Source organism: Artibeus jamaicensis, unplaced genomic scaffold (assembly GCF_021234435.1).
Source record: "Artibeus jamaicensis isolate MK-2021 breed Jamaican fruit bat unplaced genomic scaffold, CSHL_Jam_final scaffold_614, whole genome shotgun sequence".
Classification (NCBI taxonomy): domain Eukaryota; kingdom Metazoa; phylum Chordata; class Mammalia; order Chiroptera; family Phyllostomidae; genus Artibeus; species Artibeus jamaicensis.
Genome location: NW_026522050.1, coordinates 8020739 through 8041324, shown reverse-complemented (window position 1 = coordinate 8041324; position 20586 = coordinate 8020739). Strand labels below are relative to the sequence as shown.

The window sequence follows — 20586 nt, the reverse complement described above, 5'->3', positions numbered from 1 at the left end:
GAGACAAAGCTTGTCTCTGGTAGCAAAGGCTGCCTCAATTCCTCTCCCTGCCCCCAGAGCTTGGTCGGAAGTCAATGACAGGTAAGACCCCTCACAGCAGGGGGCAACCTAAGCCAGACTCATCACCTGGGAGGCCTTCATGGAAGGACTCAGGGGGCTGCAACAGAGAGCAATGGACTCTCACCACCCAGCTTTGTCAAAGCCCGAGTCCCCATGTACTCTGGGAGAAGCGCTTCCTGGCTCTAATCCCCTTAAGCCTGAATACCTGATGGGGAGAGGTGCGGCTCTTTGCCTAGCCAGAGCATGTCCTGGGGAAAAATCTGGCATCACAAAGACTTGCTGATAAACCTGTGAAATCTGCTCTGCTAAGAGTGCTTTCATTCATGTGATAAGGGTTGGAGAGGAAATGAGTATGTCTCCCAAAGTTTCTGCAACTCTCTTCTGACAGACACTGACTCTGAAGCCCTCAGATCTCTTTGTAATGTTATCCACTGTTTGATCCTTGCCGTCCGGTATTTCTGTGTATTACAACCCAATAAAAGGCTATGGAAGAGGGCACTCGGGACCTTTTCTCCTCAGAGAAAGTGGCCATTCCTCCTCTCCAAGCAGATCACATCATATCTCTGTCATATTTATTCTCATCCATGGCACTGTGGGGACCTCACGAAAGTGGTCGCCTCCACAGTCAAGACTGATATTTAAAGGTGGGGAGCAAGGGGCGGGGGAGGATGGGATGGGAAAAATAGACAAAAAATTGTACTTGAAAAATAACTAAATAAAATTAATTATAAAAAAAGTTAAAAAAATAATAAAATAAAAGAATGATTCCTCTAAAAAAAGACTGATATTTAAGTTTTTTACCACCTTGAATTTATTTTTGTGCATAGTGTACATTGGTAATCAAGGTTTTTATTATTTTTTTAATGTAGCTGTCCAGTTCTCCCAACACCATTTATCAAAGAGGCTATTTTTACTCCATTTTGTGCTGCTGCCCCATTTGTCAAATATTTACTTATGATAGAGACCTGGGTTTATTTCTGGGCTCTCTCTTCTGTTCCACTGGTCTATGCTTGTATTCTTATGCCAGTACCAGGCTGTTCTGATTACAGTGGACTTGTAATACATTTTGATATCAGGCATTCTGATCCCTCTTACTTTGTTATTCTTTCTCAAAATTGCTGTAGCTATTCACAGTTCTTTATAGATCCATATACATTTTTGAAATGCTTATTCTTTATCTGTGAAATATATCATAGGTACCCTAATAGGGATTGCATTGGATCTATAAATTTCTTTGGGTGGTATGGGCATTTTGATGATGTTCATTCTTCCAATCCATGAACATGGTACATGCTTCCATTTGTTTGTGTCTTCCTTAATTTCTTTCTTCAGTGTTGCATAATTTTTTGAGTACAGGTGTTTTTCCTCCTTGGCTAGGTTTATTTCTAGGTACTTTATTTTTCTTATTGCTACATCAAATGGAATTTTTTTCCTGATTTATGTTTCTGATATTTCATTGTTGGTGTACAAAAATGCCTTTGATTTATGAATATTGATTTCGTACTCCTTTGTTTTGCCAAATTCACTTATTAGGTAAAGTAGTTTTTTGGTGGAATCTATAGGATTTTGTATATACACTATTATGTCATCTGCAAACAATGAAAGTTTTGCTTCCTCCTTTCCAATTTGGATGCCTTTTATTTCTTTTTGTTGTCTAATTGCTGCAGGTGGGACTGTCAATACTGTATTCACTAGGAGTGGTGAAAGTGGACATCCTTGTCTTGTTCCTGATCTTAGTGGGAAATCTCAAAGTTTTTGTCCATTAAGTATGATGTTGGCTATAGGTGGCTTGTATGTGGTCTTTATTACATTGAGGAATGCTCCCTCTATTCCAACTTTGCTAAGTGTTTTTATTATAAAAGGGTTCAGTACCCTATCAAATGCTTTTTCTGAATGTATTGCTATGATCATGTGATTTTTGTCTTTCATTTTCTTTATGTGATATGTTACATTTATTGATTTGTGAATATTGTACCATCCTTGCATCCCTGAGATGAAGGGTGGTACACCCCACTTGATCATAATGTATGATCTTTTTAACGTATTACCAGATGAGGTTTCCCAATAGTCTGTCGGATATTTTAGCATCTATGTTCATCAGTGACATTGGCCAGTAGTTTTCTTTCTTTGTTGTGTCTTTATCTGGTTTGGGGATTAGGATGATGCTGGCTTCAAAAAAAGAGTGTGGGAGTCTTCCAATTTCATGAATTTTTTGGAATATCCTGTGAAGGATAGGGGTTAGCTCTTCCTTAAAAGCTTTGTTAAATTCTCCTGTGAAACTGTCTAGTCCAGGGCTTTTGCATGCCATGAGGTTTTTGATTACTGCTCCAATTTCATCAGCTGTAATTGGTCTGTTCAGGCTTTCTGCTTCTTCTTCATTAAGTATTGGAAGTTTACATTTTTGCAGAAATTTGCCCATTTCTTCTAGGTTTTCAAATTTCTAGGCATATAGTTTTTCAGTGTAATTTGTTACAATCCTTTGTACTTGTGTGGTGTCAGGTGTAATCTCTCCTCTTTCATTTTTGATTGTGCTTATTTGGGTCCTCTCTCTTTTTGCCTTGATGACTCTGTTTAAAGGCTTGTCAATTTTGTTTATCTTTTCAAAGAATCAGCTCCAGAATTTATTGATCCTTAGAATTGTGCTTTTAGTCTCTATATTGTTTAATTCTGCTCTGATCTTGCTTATTTCGTTCCTTCTACTTGGTCTGGGCTATGTTTGTTGTTGTTCTTCAAGTTCTTGTAGGTGTAGGGTTAGGTAGTTTACATGTCATGTTTTTATGTGTTTTAGGTAGGCCTGTATCATTATGAACTTTCCTCTCAGGACTGCCTTCTCTGTGTCCCACAAGTTTTGGATTGTTGTGATCATTTTCATTTGTTTCCAGAAAATTTTTGATTTCTTTCTCAATCTCATTCTTGACCCATTCATGGTTTAATAGCATAATATTCAATCTCCATGTGTTTGAATGTTTTTTGAGTTTTTTCCTAGAGGTTGGTTTCTAGTTTCAGTCCCTGGTGGTCAGAGAAAATACTTGATATGATAGCAATTTTCTTGAATTTGTTGAGGCTTGTTTTGTGTCATATCATGTGGTCTCTCTGAAAATGTTCCATGTGCTTTTGAAAAGAATGTATATTTTGCTACTTTGGTGTGAAAGTCTGTGTATGTATATATATACATACATACATACATACATATACATGTATACATGTACACACACACATATATATAAAGTTAAGTCCATGTAATCTAGGACATTGTCCAATGCCACAACATCTTTGTTGATATTTTGTTTGGAAGATTTGACCATTTTTGACAGTGGGGTGTTGAAATCCGGTACTATAATTGTGTTGCTGTCAATATACTTCTCAAAATTCTGCAAGATTTTTTTTTTTATGTATTTGGGTGTTCCTATGATGGGTGCATATATATTTACAATGTTTATGTCTTCTTGATGGCATCTTCCTTTGAGTATTTTGAAGTGACCTTCTAGGTCTCTTTTTATGCCCCTTTTTTGAAGTCTATTTTGTCTGATATTAATATTATTACTCCAGTGTTTTATTCCTGTTCATTTGCTTGGAATATTTGTTTGTAGCCCTTCACTTTTAGTCTGTGTAGGTCTTTTATTCTGAGGTGAGTCTCTTATAGGCAACATATGTATGGGTCATAATTTCTTATCCATTCAGCTATTGAATGTCTTTTGATTGGAGAATTTAATCCATTTACATTTAAAGTTATCATTGATAGGTACTTACTCATTGCCATTTTTCATACCTGTGTTCCTGTCTCTCTCACTGTTTTACTTCCTGTTTTTAAAGCAGACCCTTTAGCATATCTTGCAGACCTGGTTCGGAAGTGTATTCTTTGAGCCTTCTTTTGTGTGGGAAGCTCTTTACTGGCCTTTTATTTTAATGGAGAGCCTTGCTGGATAGAGTAGTCTTAGTTGAAGTGGTTTTCATTGCTTGGATATTTCTCACCATTCCCTTCTGGTTTGGTGCATTTCCATTGAGAAGTCAGCTGCTAGCCTTATCAGGGCTCACTTATATGTGGCTTCCTGTTTCTCCCTTGCTGCCTTTAAGATTCTCTCTTTGTTTTAGAATTTTGCCATTTTAATTGTGGTGTGTCTTGCAGTGGCCCTGTTTAGGTTCCTCTTGATCAGGACTGTCTGTGTTTACTGGATTTGTGAGACTTTTTCTCTCATTAAATTAGGGAAGTTTTCTCTTATACATTTTCAAACAAGTTTTCTATCCCTTGCACTTCTTCTCCTTCTGGTATTCCTCTTATACAGATGTTATTCTGTTTCATGTTGTCCTGCAGTCACCTTAAGACCTCTTCCTCCTTTCTGAATCTTTTTCCCTTTTCTTGCTCTTTTCTTGGTGTTTTTTCTACTTTGTGCTACAGCTCACTAATTCTATCCTCTTCTTCATTGAGTTTGCTTTTGATTCCTTGTACTGTGTTCTTCAATCTAGAAATTGTATTCTCCATTTCTTCTCAGCCCTTGTTGATAGTTTCTATTTCCTTTTCCATGTTGACATAGTTTGCAATGAGTTCATCAAAATTTCTGTGTAGTTTTTGGTAATTGTCAGTGAGCTCACTGAGCTTTCTTATAACCATTGCTTAGAACTCAATATCTGATAGTTGACTTGCCTCTATTTCCTCAAGCATTCTTTCTGAGGCTTCTTGCTTTCCTTACATTTGGGGTTTGTTTCTTTGTCTTCCCATTGTTTGTGAGACCCTTCTTGTCAGCCTCTGTTTCTTATATTGATCTGTTCTGACTCCCTGTGTTTGTGGTGTGAGCTTCTATGGTAGGAGACCTGTGAGATTCAGTGGTGCAGTCCCCTTAATCTCCTGAACTTGCTGCTCTTGGGATGTCATTTATGTTGGCTCTCCAGAAGTCTTTGCTTTTTATTGTTGTTGGGTCTTTCTTTGGTGGATCCTTGCCTCCAGGTGGTTGACTGAAGGTCACTCTGCCCACCACATCTTGTATGCTGTTGTGCAGGTGTGGGCAGGTTGTGTCAAAGCTAGTTCTTCTGTCTGTCTGAGGTTATGAGGCTTCTCTCTTGCTCTTGTTCCAATTTTTTTTTTTGTTGTTCTGGGTAATTTCTCCACCATTTAGCTGTAATTCCAAATTGATCCTGGGTGGAGGTTAGTGTGGCTTTCACTCACTCTTCTGTCATCTTCTTTCATTTTCTGTTGTTGGTTCCTTTGTGCTGGGTTCTCTCTTCCAGCAGGTATATTGATGTTCACAGCTCCTACCTACTCTTTTATGTGAGCTGTTGTAGGGGAAAGGGAAAATGGATGAAGACAGCAGGAGTGTATTCTGTGGTATTTAAAGTACCAACCCATAGAGAAGAAATAGGAGATCCTTTGGATAATTATAGTGTTAAACATGATATTTCACGCAAATAGCCACATTTTAGAAAGGGTGGAAAGAGATAAGACATTAGTTAGAGTGGGGGAAGAATTATGAGTTGAATCCAGGAAACAGAGAGCTTGTGAGAAGTCAGATGGAATGCTACTCAGCCACATAAACAGATGAAGTACTGCCACTTGTGACAACATGGATGGGTCTGGAGAATATCATGCCAAATGACATGAGTCAGACATAAAAAATCAAGAACCATATTATTTTATGCATATGTGGGTTACAAAACTGAAAATGAGAAATTGGCAAACAAGAAAAACAAACAAACAAAAACTTGTAGTCATAGACAACAAGTCTGGTAGTTACCAGAGGCAGGGGATGGGGGAGTAGTAGGGGGTAAAAAAGATCAAATATATGGTTACTGAAGAAGATCTGACTGGGTGGTAGACACAAAATGCAATATATAGATAATGGAGCATAGAATGTTGCACTTGAAACCTATATGGTCTTATTAAGTAATGTTACCTCCAATAATTTAAAAAAATACAGTGGCATGCCAGAAAATTAAAAAGGGAGGAAAAAACCCAAAGCTTTCTGGAGAAGGAAGTTGTCATATACTGAAGGACTTCTTTTTTTTTTGTACTTAGGCTAGAACCAAAATTCAGTTTTCTATATTGACCCTGTTAAATCAGGCTGATGCTGTTTGTTGTGGAAATAAAAGAACACTCTAAGCATTTTCTTTGATTTGTTTTTATTTCTTGCCAGTAAGAAAGTATTTTCTCTTGCCATATGCTAACTGTTCAGATGTAATCTGCTTAGTTTTAAGGACCAGTTAAAACATTATCAGAATGTATTTTAAAAAAATGAAAAAAAGTTTTTCTTTTCCAGTTCTAGCTTACAATAGTTAAACTCTTCACATATTTTATACAAAGACCTGGGAAAATTATTTCTTTGGCAACATGTGGTAAGTGTTATGTCTGAGGAAAGTCCGTTTTATGCATTCTTAGCCCTTACTCCCAAGACGGTAATGCAGAAGAGAGATGGGTACTACCCTCTCTATGTTACTTCAATTTACAAGAACTTCATAGAGTTTCCTTGCTTAGCCTACAACTAGAGGTGAGAGAGTCTATATCCAGTTAGAAATAAACTTGAAATTATCGGTAAACAGATGTCATTGAACTTACGTAAGATATGAAACAAAACTTTAGTTACATTTTCCCTTTGTTGCTTCAGTCCCCTGATATGGTATTCTTTTGGGGACAGAGCATTTTCAATAACAATAACAAAGAAAGAAATGATGCAATTTTTCAGGGGACTTGCACCTAACTGATAGAGACTAAATATATTTTTAGTGGAGTCTTCCACATTTTCTTTTTGGAAGAAGATAAAGTATAAAATCAAATGACTATTGAATTTCTGCCCCATTCTGTGTGTGAAGGTACCATGTTAAGGGAAGAGATAAGACCTGGTGAACTTGGCTCATTTTTACTTTAGTTCTTGTCATCTTGAAAGAGAAGGAGAGAGACTATCAGAATGTAAGTTGAGATCTTCTAAATCATCTTCTTTTGTTTATTCTACTTGATTTTTAACAAGTTGAGAAGATAAATTATTGTAAGTAAACTTAAAATGAATAATATATTTGATTCACAGCCAGAATTACCATGATCTTCTAAGAAAAGATCATTTGTGTAGATATAAATATAAATTTTGCAGCTGAATCAAACCAATATAAAATTGAATAAGGGTCTTTCAGCAGCAGAGTGAGAGGGCAAATAGTCCTGACTTTAAATCCATCTCTGTCTACACCAAACGACTGTTTTCTTGCTAAAGGAAGACCAGCACAGATGGTCTTGGCATTATCCAAATGTTCTGAACATGAGAGCCAATTGTGTCTGCCACTCTGTGTAGTAGTCTAAACAGCAAATAGGAAAAAAATCTAGAAATTGAGAAACTACAATCTTCATAGAGGGGTAGAAAACTTGAGCAGGTATATAAACTATGATTGATAGAAAAGGGTTGAGAAACATCAGGCAATTGTCAAGGTTAAGATTGAGATACAGTGTGTGGCTGATGCAGTGGGAGTTAGTAGACTTGTTAAGAGGTTTAAGCAAGAGGTGAGTGTGATGGGAAGACAGTTTGACTGGTCATTTCAGCTGTCTCTTTAATTCTGCCAAAGCCAAGGATATAATGTAAAGTGTATTTTATGCTTCACAGGAGGCCTTGCTAAAGTCAACTAATGAATTTCAAATTAGAAAACTGAAGGAAAATTGTCTATCATGTAAGCCTTATATTGGATTCTGATATTCTTGGACTCATAAGTTTTTTAAAAAAATGTAATGGGTAAGTAGCTTACTGAACTTTTTATGCCGATCCTCTTATTTTAAGTGGGTGTGAATTCTTAGAGATCAAAGACAATAATTAAATTTTGCTAAGTTGAATACATAAAGTATTTAAGAAAAGTTCAGAGAGATCCTCTGACTTAACTAAGGTCACCCTTAAGTGGGTGACATGAGAATCTATAGAAGATACAGATGAAAAAAAATTTCATTTTTTTTACTGCACTGTTTTCTTCTCTAAACTGTTTTCCTGTACTTAAATGAAACAGTTTTTCTTATCTAATGGGCTTCCCACTAATGGCCATTGGCTATGAGTTCCACACCAGAAACAGGAAAGCAGAAATATGTTATCCTATACTCATGTAGGAATGATTTTTTTGAAATGAAAGGGATAGTGAATACATCAGTATTTTCCAGTATGAGAGAGAGAAAAGCACAGACCATTTTCACAGGTGTTTCAAAGCCTGCCTCTGTCAGTCTGTAGTGTTAGGAATTTGGATCGAGCTTCTGTTCTGTCTTTTGTAAAATAATGTGATATTAACTTGGAGGTTCATTCAAAATAGTATACAATGCATAAATACTAACAATTATTGTGCCCTTACTTAGGTGCTCAATATGACACTGCTAGATTCTTCTGCTACATTATTGCATTTAATCCTCACAACAATTTAGAAGGTTCTTGCTTCACAGAGTAAAGTAGAAAAGTAACTTTCCTTGGAAGAGAGGAGATGGATGCCAGAGGAGTTGCATAACATGCATTGAGTCTTACGTCATAATCATGAAATGCAAAGAAAGTCATCTGAAAAATGAGTGACTACTCATTTCTTTTTCAGCTCTCCTCACTTCTACTCTCCTGTGGATGTGGCCATTTAGTGAACTCAGGTAAAGTTCACTAAGGTGGGAGTTAACAAATGTCTATTGTGGAAACCGTATGCTCAATGGGTCAACTGAGAGGACCTTGGGCAAGCTACTCCTCTTTTCTAGGCTTCCACTTTTTCATCTATGTATTGATAGATTCTACCGAGTTATATATATTATAGCTATTGGTGTGATCTTTTGCAGTGGCCTCTATTTCATTTTGTATTCCTAGCTGCAGCTCATAATTAACATATCATTCCTTGTTAGTTCATTTTCTAGTATATTTTTGCTGTGTCCTAATTCTGAAGATATATTCACCAAATGTTCTGTAACACCTCTGCTCTTCTAGAGAAATCACAACGAGTCAATGGCCAATGAAAACTACACAAGGGTCACCGAGTTCATTTTCACAGGTTTGAATTACAACCCTCAATTGCAGGTCTTTCTCTTCCTGCTCTTTCTGAGTTTCTACATTATCAACCTAACAGGAAACTTGGGGGTGATTATTTTGATTTGTATCAGTTCTCGCCTTCACACACCTATGTACTTTTTCCTCAGCCACTTGTCCTTTGTGGATATGTGCTTGTCCTCATCTGTGAGCCCCAAGATGCTAACTGACTTCTTTCTGCAGAGGAAAGTCATCTCTTTCCTGGGCTGTGCTTTGCAGCAGTGGTTCCTTGGGTTCTTTGTGGCAGCAGAGTGTCTTCTCTTGGTGTCTATGGCCTATGATCGCTATGTAGCCATCTGCAACCCATTACTGTACTCAGCTGCCATGTCCCAGAGTCTCTGTATCCAGCTTGTGGCTGGTCCCTATGTCATTGGCTTCATGAACACCATGACTCATACAACAAACACATTTCGCCTCCCTTTTTGTGGCCCCAATGTCATCAATCATTTCTTCTGTGATGTGTTCCCCCTGTTTTCCCTTGTATGTGCTGACACAGGGCTTGTTAAGTTGGTGGTTTTCATCGTGGCTGGAGCTGTGGGTGTCTTCAGTGGTCTGACCATCACAGTCTCTTACATTTACATCCTCACTGCCATCCTGAGGATCCGCTCAGCTGATGGGAGGCGCAAAGCCTTTTCTACCTGCTCCTCCCACCTGACAGCTGTCTCCATCATGTTTGGTACCCTGTTCTTTATTTATGTACGACCGAGTGCCAGTTTCTCCCTGGATCTCAATAAAGCAGTGTCTGTGTTTTACACAGCAGTCATCCCCATGTTGAATCCACTTATCTACAGCTTGAGGAGCAAGGAGGTCAAAGATGCCATCCACAGAACTTTTTCTAGGAGGATGACTTGTTGGGCCTGAATTCTTTTCTGGAAAGAAGTTAGGGGAGAAATGTCAGTGGAAAGACTGATTGTGTGATTCCTAAGGCTACTTGCAAGTGTTTGGAGTGTGGGTAACACCCCTTTCTCCATTCATGTATCTAGTTCTTTGTTCATTTAGTCAATTATTGTAGATTTACTAAGCCCTGTAAGTGATTTGTCTCTGCAATATACCAATATTATAGTTTGAACCCACAGTCCACTTAATTTTGCTTCTCTTGGACATGTCACAGTGCAATTATTTTTACAAAAGCTTTATTTTATTTCTGGTATTAATTTTATATCATTCTGCTAATATGTTTTTTCTTCTGCTTACCCCTTAGGATTAGAATTTTTAAACACAGTACTGTAGTTTTTGCACTGACATCTAGCTCCCACTAATAAGGATATATAAAATAAAAGTGATGTTTAAGCTCATCAATGGAAAGAAATCCTTGGCCATAAACATTAATTTTTGGGGTGTATTTAACACAAAGCACTACACACTTCTCAGGGAATGTAGATGAAGCTATGTTCCACTCTGACAGATGGAGTGGTCTACAGGGTATGTTTATAGAGATAAAGAGACCTGTGCTCATTTTAATGTATTTTACACCTGCCAGAGCTAAAGAAGTTCATCATCACCAAGCTCTTAGTATTTGAAGTGTTGAATGATTTATTTAAGAAAAAGAAGAATAAATGAAAACTAGCTCACAACTGTCAACAACTGAATCTAAAAAACACAAAAACAAAGGACAGAAACAACTATAAAAGGAAGAGAATCACAAAAGTGGAGATCACTAGTGTAACCCTAGTGGAGGGTTACACTAGGGAGGGGGAAGGTAGAGAATGGGGGAAAAGGTACAGGAATTAAGAAACATAATTGGTAGGTACAAAATAGACAGGGGGATGTTAGATATAGTATAGAAAATGGAGAAGCCAAAGGGCTTATATGAATGACCCTTGGACATGAACTAAGCAGGAAGGATAGCTGGGGGGAATGGAGTTATGAGGAGAAGAGGAGCAAGGGGGGGAATGAGGACAACTGTAATAGCATAGTCAATAAAATATATTAAAAATAAATAAATAAAAATTAAACCTCAAAAATAATACACCAATGAATGGGAAAAAAAGAAAGAAAAAGAAAAATACCTGTCACTTTTCCAAATAACATACATTGTGTTAAGGTCACTTCCCTGCCTTGAAAAGCTATAAATGTGATAATCACTCCCTACCCTGTTAATATTATTTATGTTTTTTATATAAATGATATATTTTAACAGATGCAACAATTTATTTGTCTGTTATTTGTTATTTCCAGTAGAATGTAAATTCTAAAATGGCAGAAATTTCTTATATTATTCTTTTTTAATATTTTTCTTATTCTTTTTAGAATATATTTTATTGATTGTGCTATTACAGTTGTCCCATTTCTCCCCTTCATTCTTCTCCACCCTTCATACCCTCTCCCACCCACATTCCTCCCCTTTAGTTCATGTCCATGTGTCATAAGTTCTTTAGCTTCTACATTTCCCATACTGTTTTTGCCCTCCCCCTGTCTATTCTCTACCCACCATCTATGCTACTTATTCTCTGTATCTTTTCCACCTCTCTCCTGCTCCCACTCCCCTGTTGCTAACCCTCCATGTGATCTCCATTTCTGAGGTTATGTTCCTGTTCTAGTTGTTTGCTTAGTTTGTTTTTGTTTTTGTTTTAGGTGTGGGTGTTTTATGGCATTTTACCATACATGTTTTTTATCTTCTTTTTCTTAGATAAGTCCCTTTAACATTTCATACAATAAGGGCTTAGTGATAATGAACTTCTTTTAAATGACCTTATCAGAGAAGCACTTTATCTGCCCTTCCATTCTAAATGAAAACTTTGCTGGATAGATCAATCTTGGATGTAGGTCCTTGCCTTTCATGACTTGGAATACTTCTTTCCAGCCCCTTATTGCCTGTAAGGTCTCTTTTGAGAAATCAGCTGTCAGTCTGATGGGAACGCCTTTGTAGGTGACTGTCCCCTTATCTCTTTCTGCTTCTAGGATTCTCTCCTTAATTTTAATCTTGGCTAATGTAATTATGATGTGCCTTGGTGTGTTTCTTCTTGGTTCCAACTTCTTTGGGACTCTCTGAGTTTCCTTGACTTTCTGGAAGTCTATTTCCTTTGCCAGATTGGGGAAGTTCTCTTTTATTATTTGTTCACATAAGTTTTCCACTTGTTGCTCTTCCTCTTCCTTTTCTGGTACCCCTATAATTTGGGTGTTGGAACATTTAAAGATGTCCTGGAAGTTCCTAAGCCTCTCTCTCTCTCTCTCTCTTTTTTTTTTTGAATTCTTGTTTCTTTATCCTTTTCTGTTTCATTTTTTCTTTCTTCCTTCTGGTCTACTCCATTGACTTGAGTCCCAGTTTTGTCTCTATCACTATTGGTTCCCTGTACATTTTTCTTTATTTCACTTAGTGTAGCCTTTATTTTTTCATCTAATTTGTGACCAAATTCAACCAATTCTGTGAGCATCCTGATTACCAGTGTTTTGAACTGTACATCTTCTAAGTTGGGTATCTCTTTGTTGCTTAGTTGCATTTTTTTTTCTGGAGCTTTAATCAGTTGTTACATTTGGGCTATTTTTTTTTGTCTTGATGCACCTATTATGTAGTGAGGGGCAGAGCCTTAGGTGTTCACCTGGTGGGGCAACCCAGTCACTGGGTTGTGACACTGTTTGTGGGGCAGGGATCTGAGAGGGAACAATTGCATTTGCTCCATTTTCTGTCAGATTTCAGTCCCTTCTGCCACTTCCCACCAGCAAATTGGGCCCTTCTGGTTCTGATTCCTGGGTAGGTGGGTTTGTGTACATTCTAGGACCTTGTGAGTCTCTCCAACAAACTCTCCTGTGAGGCTGGGAGTCTCTCCCTGCACCTCAAACCCCCACAGATATTTTCAATCAGTGTTTTGAGGCTTTATTTCCCAGCCCTGGGACCCTTGGTTTTGCAGTCTGTCTTGATCCTCATTTTTTGCCTGGTTTATCTGTGAGAGAGTGTGGGACCACACAACCAGCAGCCTTGTGCCAAGTGCCTTGCCTTACAATCGCCACCTTGCTGGGTCTGCCTGTTACCACTACGTGCCTGAGGTCTGCCAGCCACCGCCCATACCCCAGGGTCTGACCACTGGCATCCTGTGTGCCTGGGGTGCCTTTCACACCTGGTGTCACTTCTTTTTGTGCTGCAACCCCTCTCCACCCAGCTGCCCAACTCCACCCCACCTACTGGTCTGGATGAATATATCTATTTTATCACCTTGGTTGTCCGACTTCTATACAGTTCAGTTTTCTGTCAGTTCTGGTTGTTATTTTGTTTTTAAATCATTGTTGTCCTTTATCCTTTGTCATTTTGGTTGTGTGAGGAGGTACAGTGTGTCTACCTACACCTCCATCTTGGCCAGAAGTCTCTTATATTATTTTTGTATCTTGTAGCTGTAATGCCTAGACAAAAGCCTCAAAAACACATTGGACCTTCCATGAATACTTACTGGATGCATAAAAGAAGGAAGAAAATAAAAGTTTTAGACTAAGTTAATGCCTTTTTGAATTATGCCCCATTTGCCTGGGTAAGTATGATTTTTGGGTGATGTCTCCTCAAAGGATGTAACTCCCATTTGAGATCTACAAAGTCAAAAGAACATGAATAAAATTCTCAAATGTGATCATGTTTATTTATACGAATTATTCTACTGCTGATTATTCCACTATGGAGAACATTTATATGTCTAATCATAAGTGTTTAGTTTCAGTTGAATGCTCTGTAACCACCCAACTATTGCACAGGTGTCAGACCACAAAAATGTTGCTTCCGTCATCATAGGATCTCTCATAATTAGAGTTGAGATTAATTTTAAATAACTGGTCAGGTTCAATTTAGTGATCTTTCCCATGAGCATTTTAATTCAGATTTTAGATAGATTGAAGAGTTTATTCAGTATTGTTGTTAATATTTTAGGCAATTTTAGTTCCTTTGGATTACCTAGTTTTAGAAGTTCAAACCTGTGGGGTTCTGGATATAAGTGTTAAATAACATTATGGATTGGAATGATCCTGGTTCACCATAATGGGATAAAGTTGTTTATGTAGCTTGGAATAAGTTTCAGAATATTTGTCGATCATTCCACATGTTCCTGGCTAAATTTCTTTGGGGCAGTAGCCAAGGGATAATTTATTTTTTATTAGAGATATTGGATTAATTATCACTACCAGTATTCCTGAAATGTGGCACCTAAAATATTTAGATTTCAGGCATAATTATTCACAATTCATGAGAAAAAATGTCCGTAATATGTAAGTATGTTGTAAAAATCTGTGGATATTTCTGTGTTAGCTATGGACAGTTACTTGCTATATTAATGTTTCTATTAAGAGTTCTTATAAATGTTGTCCTCTCTTAGATCAGTAAAGGAGAATTTACAATTTCAGAGTAGGCAAACATTTATCAAAATAAATATTATTGTTGTAAAATTAAAACACTTTCTATTGAAATACATGGAAACATTTAAAAGGGAAGCCTCATAATAAGAGAAAAGTTTGCAGCATATTTAATTGATTAAATATCAATATTTACAATACAGAAATATTTGTGATAATTTAATTAAGAAAAGACAATAAGTAAAATGGTGACAAAACTGGAAAATGTATGAAAGAAATCACATTCAGTTTATCCTTGTGCATCCTTCAAACATTATTTTTTGTGCATACCATGATGTGAAAATATATGGCAGGTCACTGCTCCAGAGAAACTCAACACATGCACAAAAAGAGAGGCACAAAAATCCTCAGTTGCGTGTTGCTTGTAATGACAAAAATGGAAATAACCTATATAACAATAATGGTTATATACAATTGGATACTATATAAATGAAAATGATCACATTAGAAAAATGTACCTTTTAGTTATAAATCTCAGAAATATTATTGAAAACCATTTATATAACTCAGAGGCAGAATGAATAATATATATTGAGTATGCATATTCACATTGGTACGAGATAAAAAATACCATGGGAGTGAAAATCACCAAGTTAAAGATGAAGGGTCTCAGTGGGGAGGGGGAGGGAATGAGGTGGCAGAATGTTAAAAAAGGGTCTTTAATCCAATTGTAATGTATCACTCTAAAAAAAAAAAAAAACAAGCAAGTGTTAACTTTTTTCCAAGTCAGTTTCTTGGTGCTTTAAAGTTGAAGGTGTAACTTGAAGCACAATTCCTTTGCCTTTGCTGAAAAAAAAAAATCCCAGAATTTAGTGGCTCAAAGCAATTGGTTACTTCTTGCCATTCTATGGGCTCAGTGCATGATCTTTCTGTAAGTCTGGCTTGGCCTCATCAGGTGGCTACAATCTTTTGGGAGCTCTGTTGGGGTTAAACTTCCAAAATGATGTCACTGTTTAGTTAGTTGACTGGGTGCTGGCTGTTGGCTGGGGTGCCTCGGTATTCTCCCATGGGATCTGTCATGTGCTAGTAGGTTACACTGGCTGCCTAATGGAATAATCTCTGAACAGTGTTAGAAGAGACTGGGAGTCAGAGTTGAAAGGCATCTTGGTGCCTCTACTCCAGATTGTATTTAACATCATAACAAGTTTTCGTGATTCAACATGTCAGAGTTCCAGCTTTCTGGATCCATCCCTGTTTTCTCTAATGGAAGCATCACTCATCTGCACTACTACAGCTCATGGTTCCGCTTATGGTGAGCAGAGATTTTGTTGGTGGATCATTAAGGGTAAACATGTTGAAGAGCCGCCGCTCCCATTTTCACTGTACACCCATACATTCTGGGTTCCATAAATTACTGAAAAAAATGGCAATAAGTATTGGTTTCAGATTTAGAACATATAACACATCCTGGAGTTCATTGCCCCATCCCTCTGAAGTAATGGCAACAGAGCTTGTCCCATTGCTGAGGATGAGATGCTGTTCTAATGTTTCAGGCACACTGAATTTCTGAACACTAAAGTATTTTCTTCACCATGGCCTTTCAAGGGTCACCCCAGGGCAGGGCTGCAGTGTGACAGCTGTCCACTTATGTGTGGTGTCAGCATATCATGTTGAATCATCTTATTTTCAGATAAGGCCCTGATATTTTTTTCCATATTCAAGTTGTCATAAAAAACACCATATATGGCTGCAACTCCAAGCTTTGAAGGACAAAGCCATACAGCAAGAGCATGAGCCAAGGGCACCTGAACCACTTAGTCATGCACTCTACTTGTATCTTCAGGAACAGGAGTGTTGTTGACCAATGTGCATGTTTAATGTTAGGGGTTAGTGGAGAGATGACTTCCAGTTCAGGAGGTGGAGGTTATACCGTAACACAGTAGCCTATGGTCATTCATTCAGTCTCTTTCAGGGTTCTTAAAAAGTCAGAAGGAGATTCTTAAAAGGTGAAGACTTCTCTGCAGAGGAAGTTACTGCCTTGTTTTAAAATCCTGGTGGTCTAACCTGTAATTCTCTAGAGGAGTTCCTCCAAAGGTTTGAACATCCTCATCTCTGCATACACTTCAAGGACAATCATATATGCAGGGTCACTTGTCCCACATAACACAGCAGCTGGCATTGCAGACTGGACTTGGAATTTTCTCTTGTTTTGGGACCCACAAAAAATGGACAATATTTTGAGTCACCTTGTAAATGGTTTGGACTACTTTGCCTAAAATTGGTATGTGCTGCCTACCAAATCAAAAGAAGCCCACTAAATTTTGGTGAAGATGGGGCAGAATTTGATAAATAAAACTTTTTCTTAGTTTTGTTGATTCCAGGGGACACTTTGGTTGTGTGCAAAAAAAGGTTGGTAGTCCATTTCATGCTGCAATTTTTCTATGTAATTTCAAAGAAATTCGAGTCATTAAAAAATGGAACAAGAGACCTTCACTTGTCTTAATTATCCATTTGCATGTTTGTGAGAAATGAATTGCTAGTAATTCTCCAGGGTTTGAGTCCCCAGGGCTACAGAGTTTGATGTAGGAGCCCTGTTTTCTCCATCCCACTCAGTTTACAAGAAACAGGGGTGGTGACCTGTTTCTCTGTAGCAGGTAAGTTTATTTTAGGTTTTTATGAAACAGTGAACACGTTTTCTAAATCTGATAACTAGGGTTTTCTTTTATTTTTCTTTTGACATTAGTAAATGTTATCCAATTCTGAGTCCAATTATATTAAATAAAAAAGCTAACCCTCACAGAGATACTTGACATCAAGTCCATTAACAACCATTTCACAAAGAACAAGATAAACTTTCACCTGGAAATGGATAATTCATTCACTCCTCTTTATATGCACCTTATATTGGTTTATAAACTTTCATAAGCAAGCATATTACTTAGTTCTGAGAGAAAAGAACATGACAAATCTTGAGACCCTTGAGAGTCTCAAGATTTCTCTAATATTTTGCTTTATCCTTAGAATAGTCAATGTAGTCTCTTTATTCAACATAGTCTTTTGAAGATTTTAATTGATTTGTATGTATAGGCTAAATACAGTAGTAATATAGGCTCTTCTTTGAGGCAAACAATTTACATGTCTTCACAGACTCACTATGCAAGTATGTACAAACATATCAGTTACGTGCATGTTATTCTACTAGCTAGTGTGAATGTACACACTATAATATGATAAGTATTTCTTTGCAAACACAAATTGCAATGGAGGTGCAAGGATGTTTCCTCAGCATGGTTTGTTACATTCATAGCAATTATGCAAATGAGACATGTCCTGTATGGAAGAAACTAGGACCCAAACTCTTCTCCTTTTCTTTGGTCTACGACAGAAATTCATGACACATTTGTCACTTGTCACCATAAATTTCTTTGACAGAAACAATTCTTTTCCCCCACCCCTCCCTTCAAATATATTAGGGTGATGGCGGCAAGAAATGTGAGTGTGGAGACAGTCTTTGTCCTCTTGGGTTTCACAGATTACCCGGAGCTTCAGATCCCTCTCTTCCTCGTGTTTCTGCTCATGTACATTGTCACTGTGGTAGGCAATCTCGGAATGATAGCAATCATCAAGATTAACCCCAGATTTCACACCCCCATGTACTTTTTCCTTAGTCACCTTTCTTTTGTTGATTTTTGTTATTCTTCCATTGTTACACCAAAACTTCTGGAGAACTTGGTCATGGCTGATAAAAGGATCTTCTATGCTAGCTGCATGTTGCAGTACTTCCTGTCTTGCACTGCAGTGGTGACTGAGTCCTTCTTGCTGGCAGTGATGGCCTATGACCGCTTTGTGGCCATCTGCAATCCTCTGCTCTACACAGTGGCCATGTCACCGAGGCTCTGTGCCCTGCTGGTGGCTGGATCATATCTCTGGGGTATGTTTGGCCCCTTGGTACTCCTTTGCTATGCTCTCCAACTAAACTTTTCTGGGTATAATGTAATTAACCACTTCTTCTGTGAATATACTGCTCTCATCGCTGTCTCCAGCTCTGATATATATATCCCCCAGCTGCTGCTCTTTGGTTTCGCCACCTTCAATGAGGTAAGTACACTACTGATCATCCTTGCTTCATATGCTTTTATTTTTGTGACTGTACTAAACATTCGTTCTGCCAGTGGGCGTCGCAAAGCCTTCTCCACCTGTGCCTCCCACCTGACAGCCATCACCATCTTCCATGGGACCATTCTATCCCTCTACTGTGTGCCCAACTCCAAAAACTCTCGGCAAACTGTCAAAGTGGCCTCTGTCTTTTACACAGTGGTCAACCCCATGCTGAACCCTCTGATCTACAGCCTGAGAAATAAAGATGTGAAGGATGCCTTCTGGAAATTCATAGATGTAAAAGTTCCATCTCACTGAACCAACATCAAAGGATATTTTCAGTCCCCAAGAGGAGCAGGAACAGAACCTGAAACACTTCTAAAACCTATTGTAAATATTTGCCTGAGGTTTTTATGGATGGCTGTGATGTTAGCATATTGTGACTTGGTTAGTTCAAATCCCTTGATGATGGCAAAGAAGTAAATTCTGGGATAAATTCCAAAGTATTTTGGCCTATAAAGCATTTATTTCTTTGAATTTTGTTAAAAAAACACATAAAAATACTACAAAGCACAACAGGTGGTTCATACAAAGAACAAAGTTACTGAGAGGATGATCTTCACTCACCTTAGAAAAGGTCTTTCTGCTTTGTTACTGCTCATGGCCATGGGTGGCTTGTTTTTAAATGTATTTGTGTTGTGTGTCAATGAAGCATTGTGTCTTTGTTGGGAGATACAGGGGTATATGCTGTGTGACAAAAGCAGGCATAAGTCTTTGCTGACACTTTCCTTCCTGGGAGTATGTGAATTCCATGAATGGACAGTCAGCTTGAGTTGAGAAATAATTGACTTAAGACATGAACTTAAAGCTGACTCCAAATCTGGTGCCCTTTTTACCAGAATACCTCTGAGGTTATTAGTCTGAGAGGTGATAAAAATTAATTTTGTTACTTGGAAATGACAATCACTGGAGTCATTTTAATATCTTTGAATCATGCATGGATATTCTGTCTCAAAAGGCTGCATTCCAAGTCTTACCAGGTCTGGAAATTTCTATAAGCATTCATACATGTTAGGATCAAGGTGAAGGTAATATACATTTTATCTGGAAATATTGAGGAATTGTTTTAAAATTTCTGTTTTAATGTTTTTATGAATGACTAATAAGCATGAATATCTAGTAACAACACCTTAAAAATCAAAGCAAATTATAGTACAAAGTCTATCCTTATGGAATTTAAAATGAATCAGAGACATTATTATTAAAACAGTGCCATATTGGAACTAATAGTTGATTATGTGAGAAGATAAACTTCTTATTTCACATGCCTTGAGAGAATTCTAAAACAAGTTTAAAATTTAGATTATCTGAATATACAAAACTTCTTGGCAAAAACAACAGAAAAAAATTAAAGTGACCAATAAAAAGCACTGCTTGTATCACACAAAATAGAAGAGAAAATGGCAATTTTGCAGAGAAATAGACATAAGATATAATTAGTTTGTAAAAAAAGGAATACAAACACCCTTTAAACATATGAAGAGTTATTCAAATTGACTCAGAAGAATCAACATACAAATGAAAACTACCCTGAGCTGTCATTTCTCACCTACGGAAATGGAACAAATCCAAAAGTTTAATGACAAATCCTGTAGGGAAACATTTTCTTATACATTGTGGAAGGTAGGTAACATATTACATGTGATTTGAAGTACTAGCCACATTACATATAAATGTATCTTTTTTTCAAAGCATTCACAGGAATCTGCCCCAAAGATAGAGTATCAAAAGTATAAATCACATTTTCACAAGCATTATTTATAAAAACAATAGACTGAATAAAGTCCAATATCAAAGTGGTTGAAAAAATTATTGGTCACAATAAATAGGTGCACAGTTGTGAAGATGGAAAGTTTCTGTATATTGCTATGTGATATCCTCCAGAATTTGCTATTAAATGAATAAAAAGATAAAAAGTAGAAAAATTTTTATAGTATGGTAAATTGTGTGAAAAACAGAGAAAGATAATATAAAAAGTGATAAAGATAAGGAGAGATGCAAAAAACTTTTAGGAACGTACCTTAAAATATAGCTTAGATTTGAGGGAAATGTAGAATTTAACTTAGTTTAAAAAGACACCTATTTATGTCTTTTAAAT

General features: G+C 37.3%; 2 protein-coding genes across 2 annotated transcripts; both read left to right on the top strand.

Moving 5' to 3' along the window:
• Positions 1 to 8981: 8981 nt before the first annotated feature.
• Positions 8982 to 9923, top strand: LOC119047733 (olfactory receptor 1009). The gene has a single exon (XM_037143204.2). The coding sequence runs from the start codon at positions 8982 to 8984 to the stop codon at positions 9921 to 9923; it is 942 nt and encodes a 313-aa protein (XP_036999099.2).
• Positions 9924 to 17807: 7884 nt separating this feature from the next.
• On the top strand, positions 17808 to 18746 carry LOC119047803 (olfactory receptor 5D14). Its single transcript, XM_053659197.1, has one exon. It carries the CDS (start codon positions 17808 to 17810, stop codon positions 18744 to 18746), a length of 939 nt encoding a protein of 312 aa, XP_053515172.1.
• The last annotated feature ends 1840 nt before the right edge of the window (positions 18747 to 20586 follow it).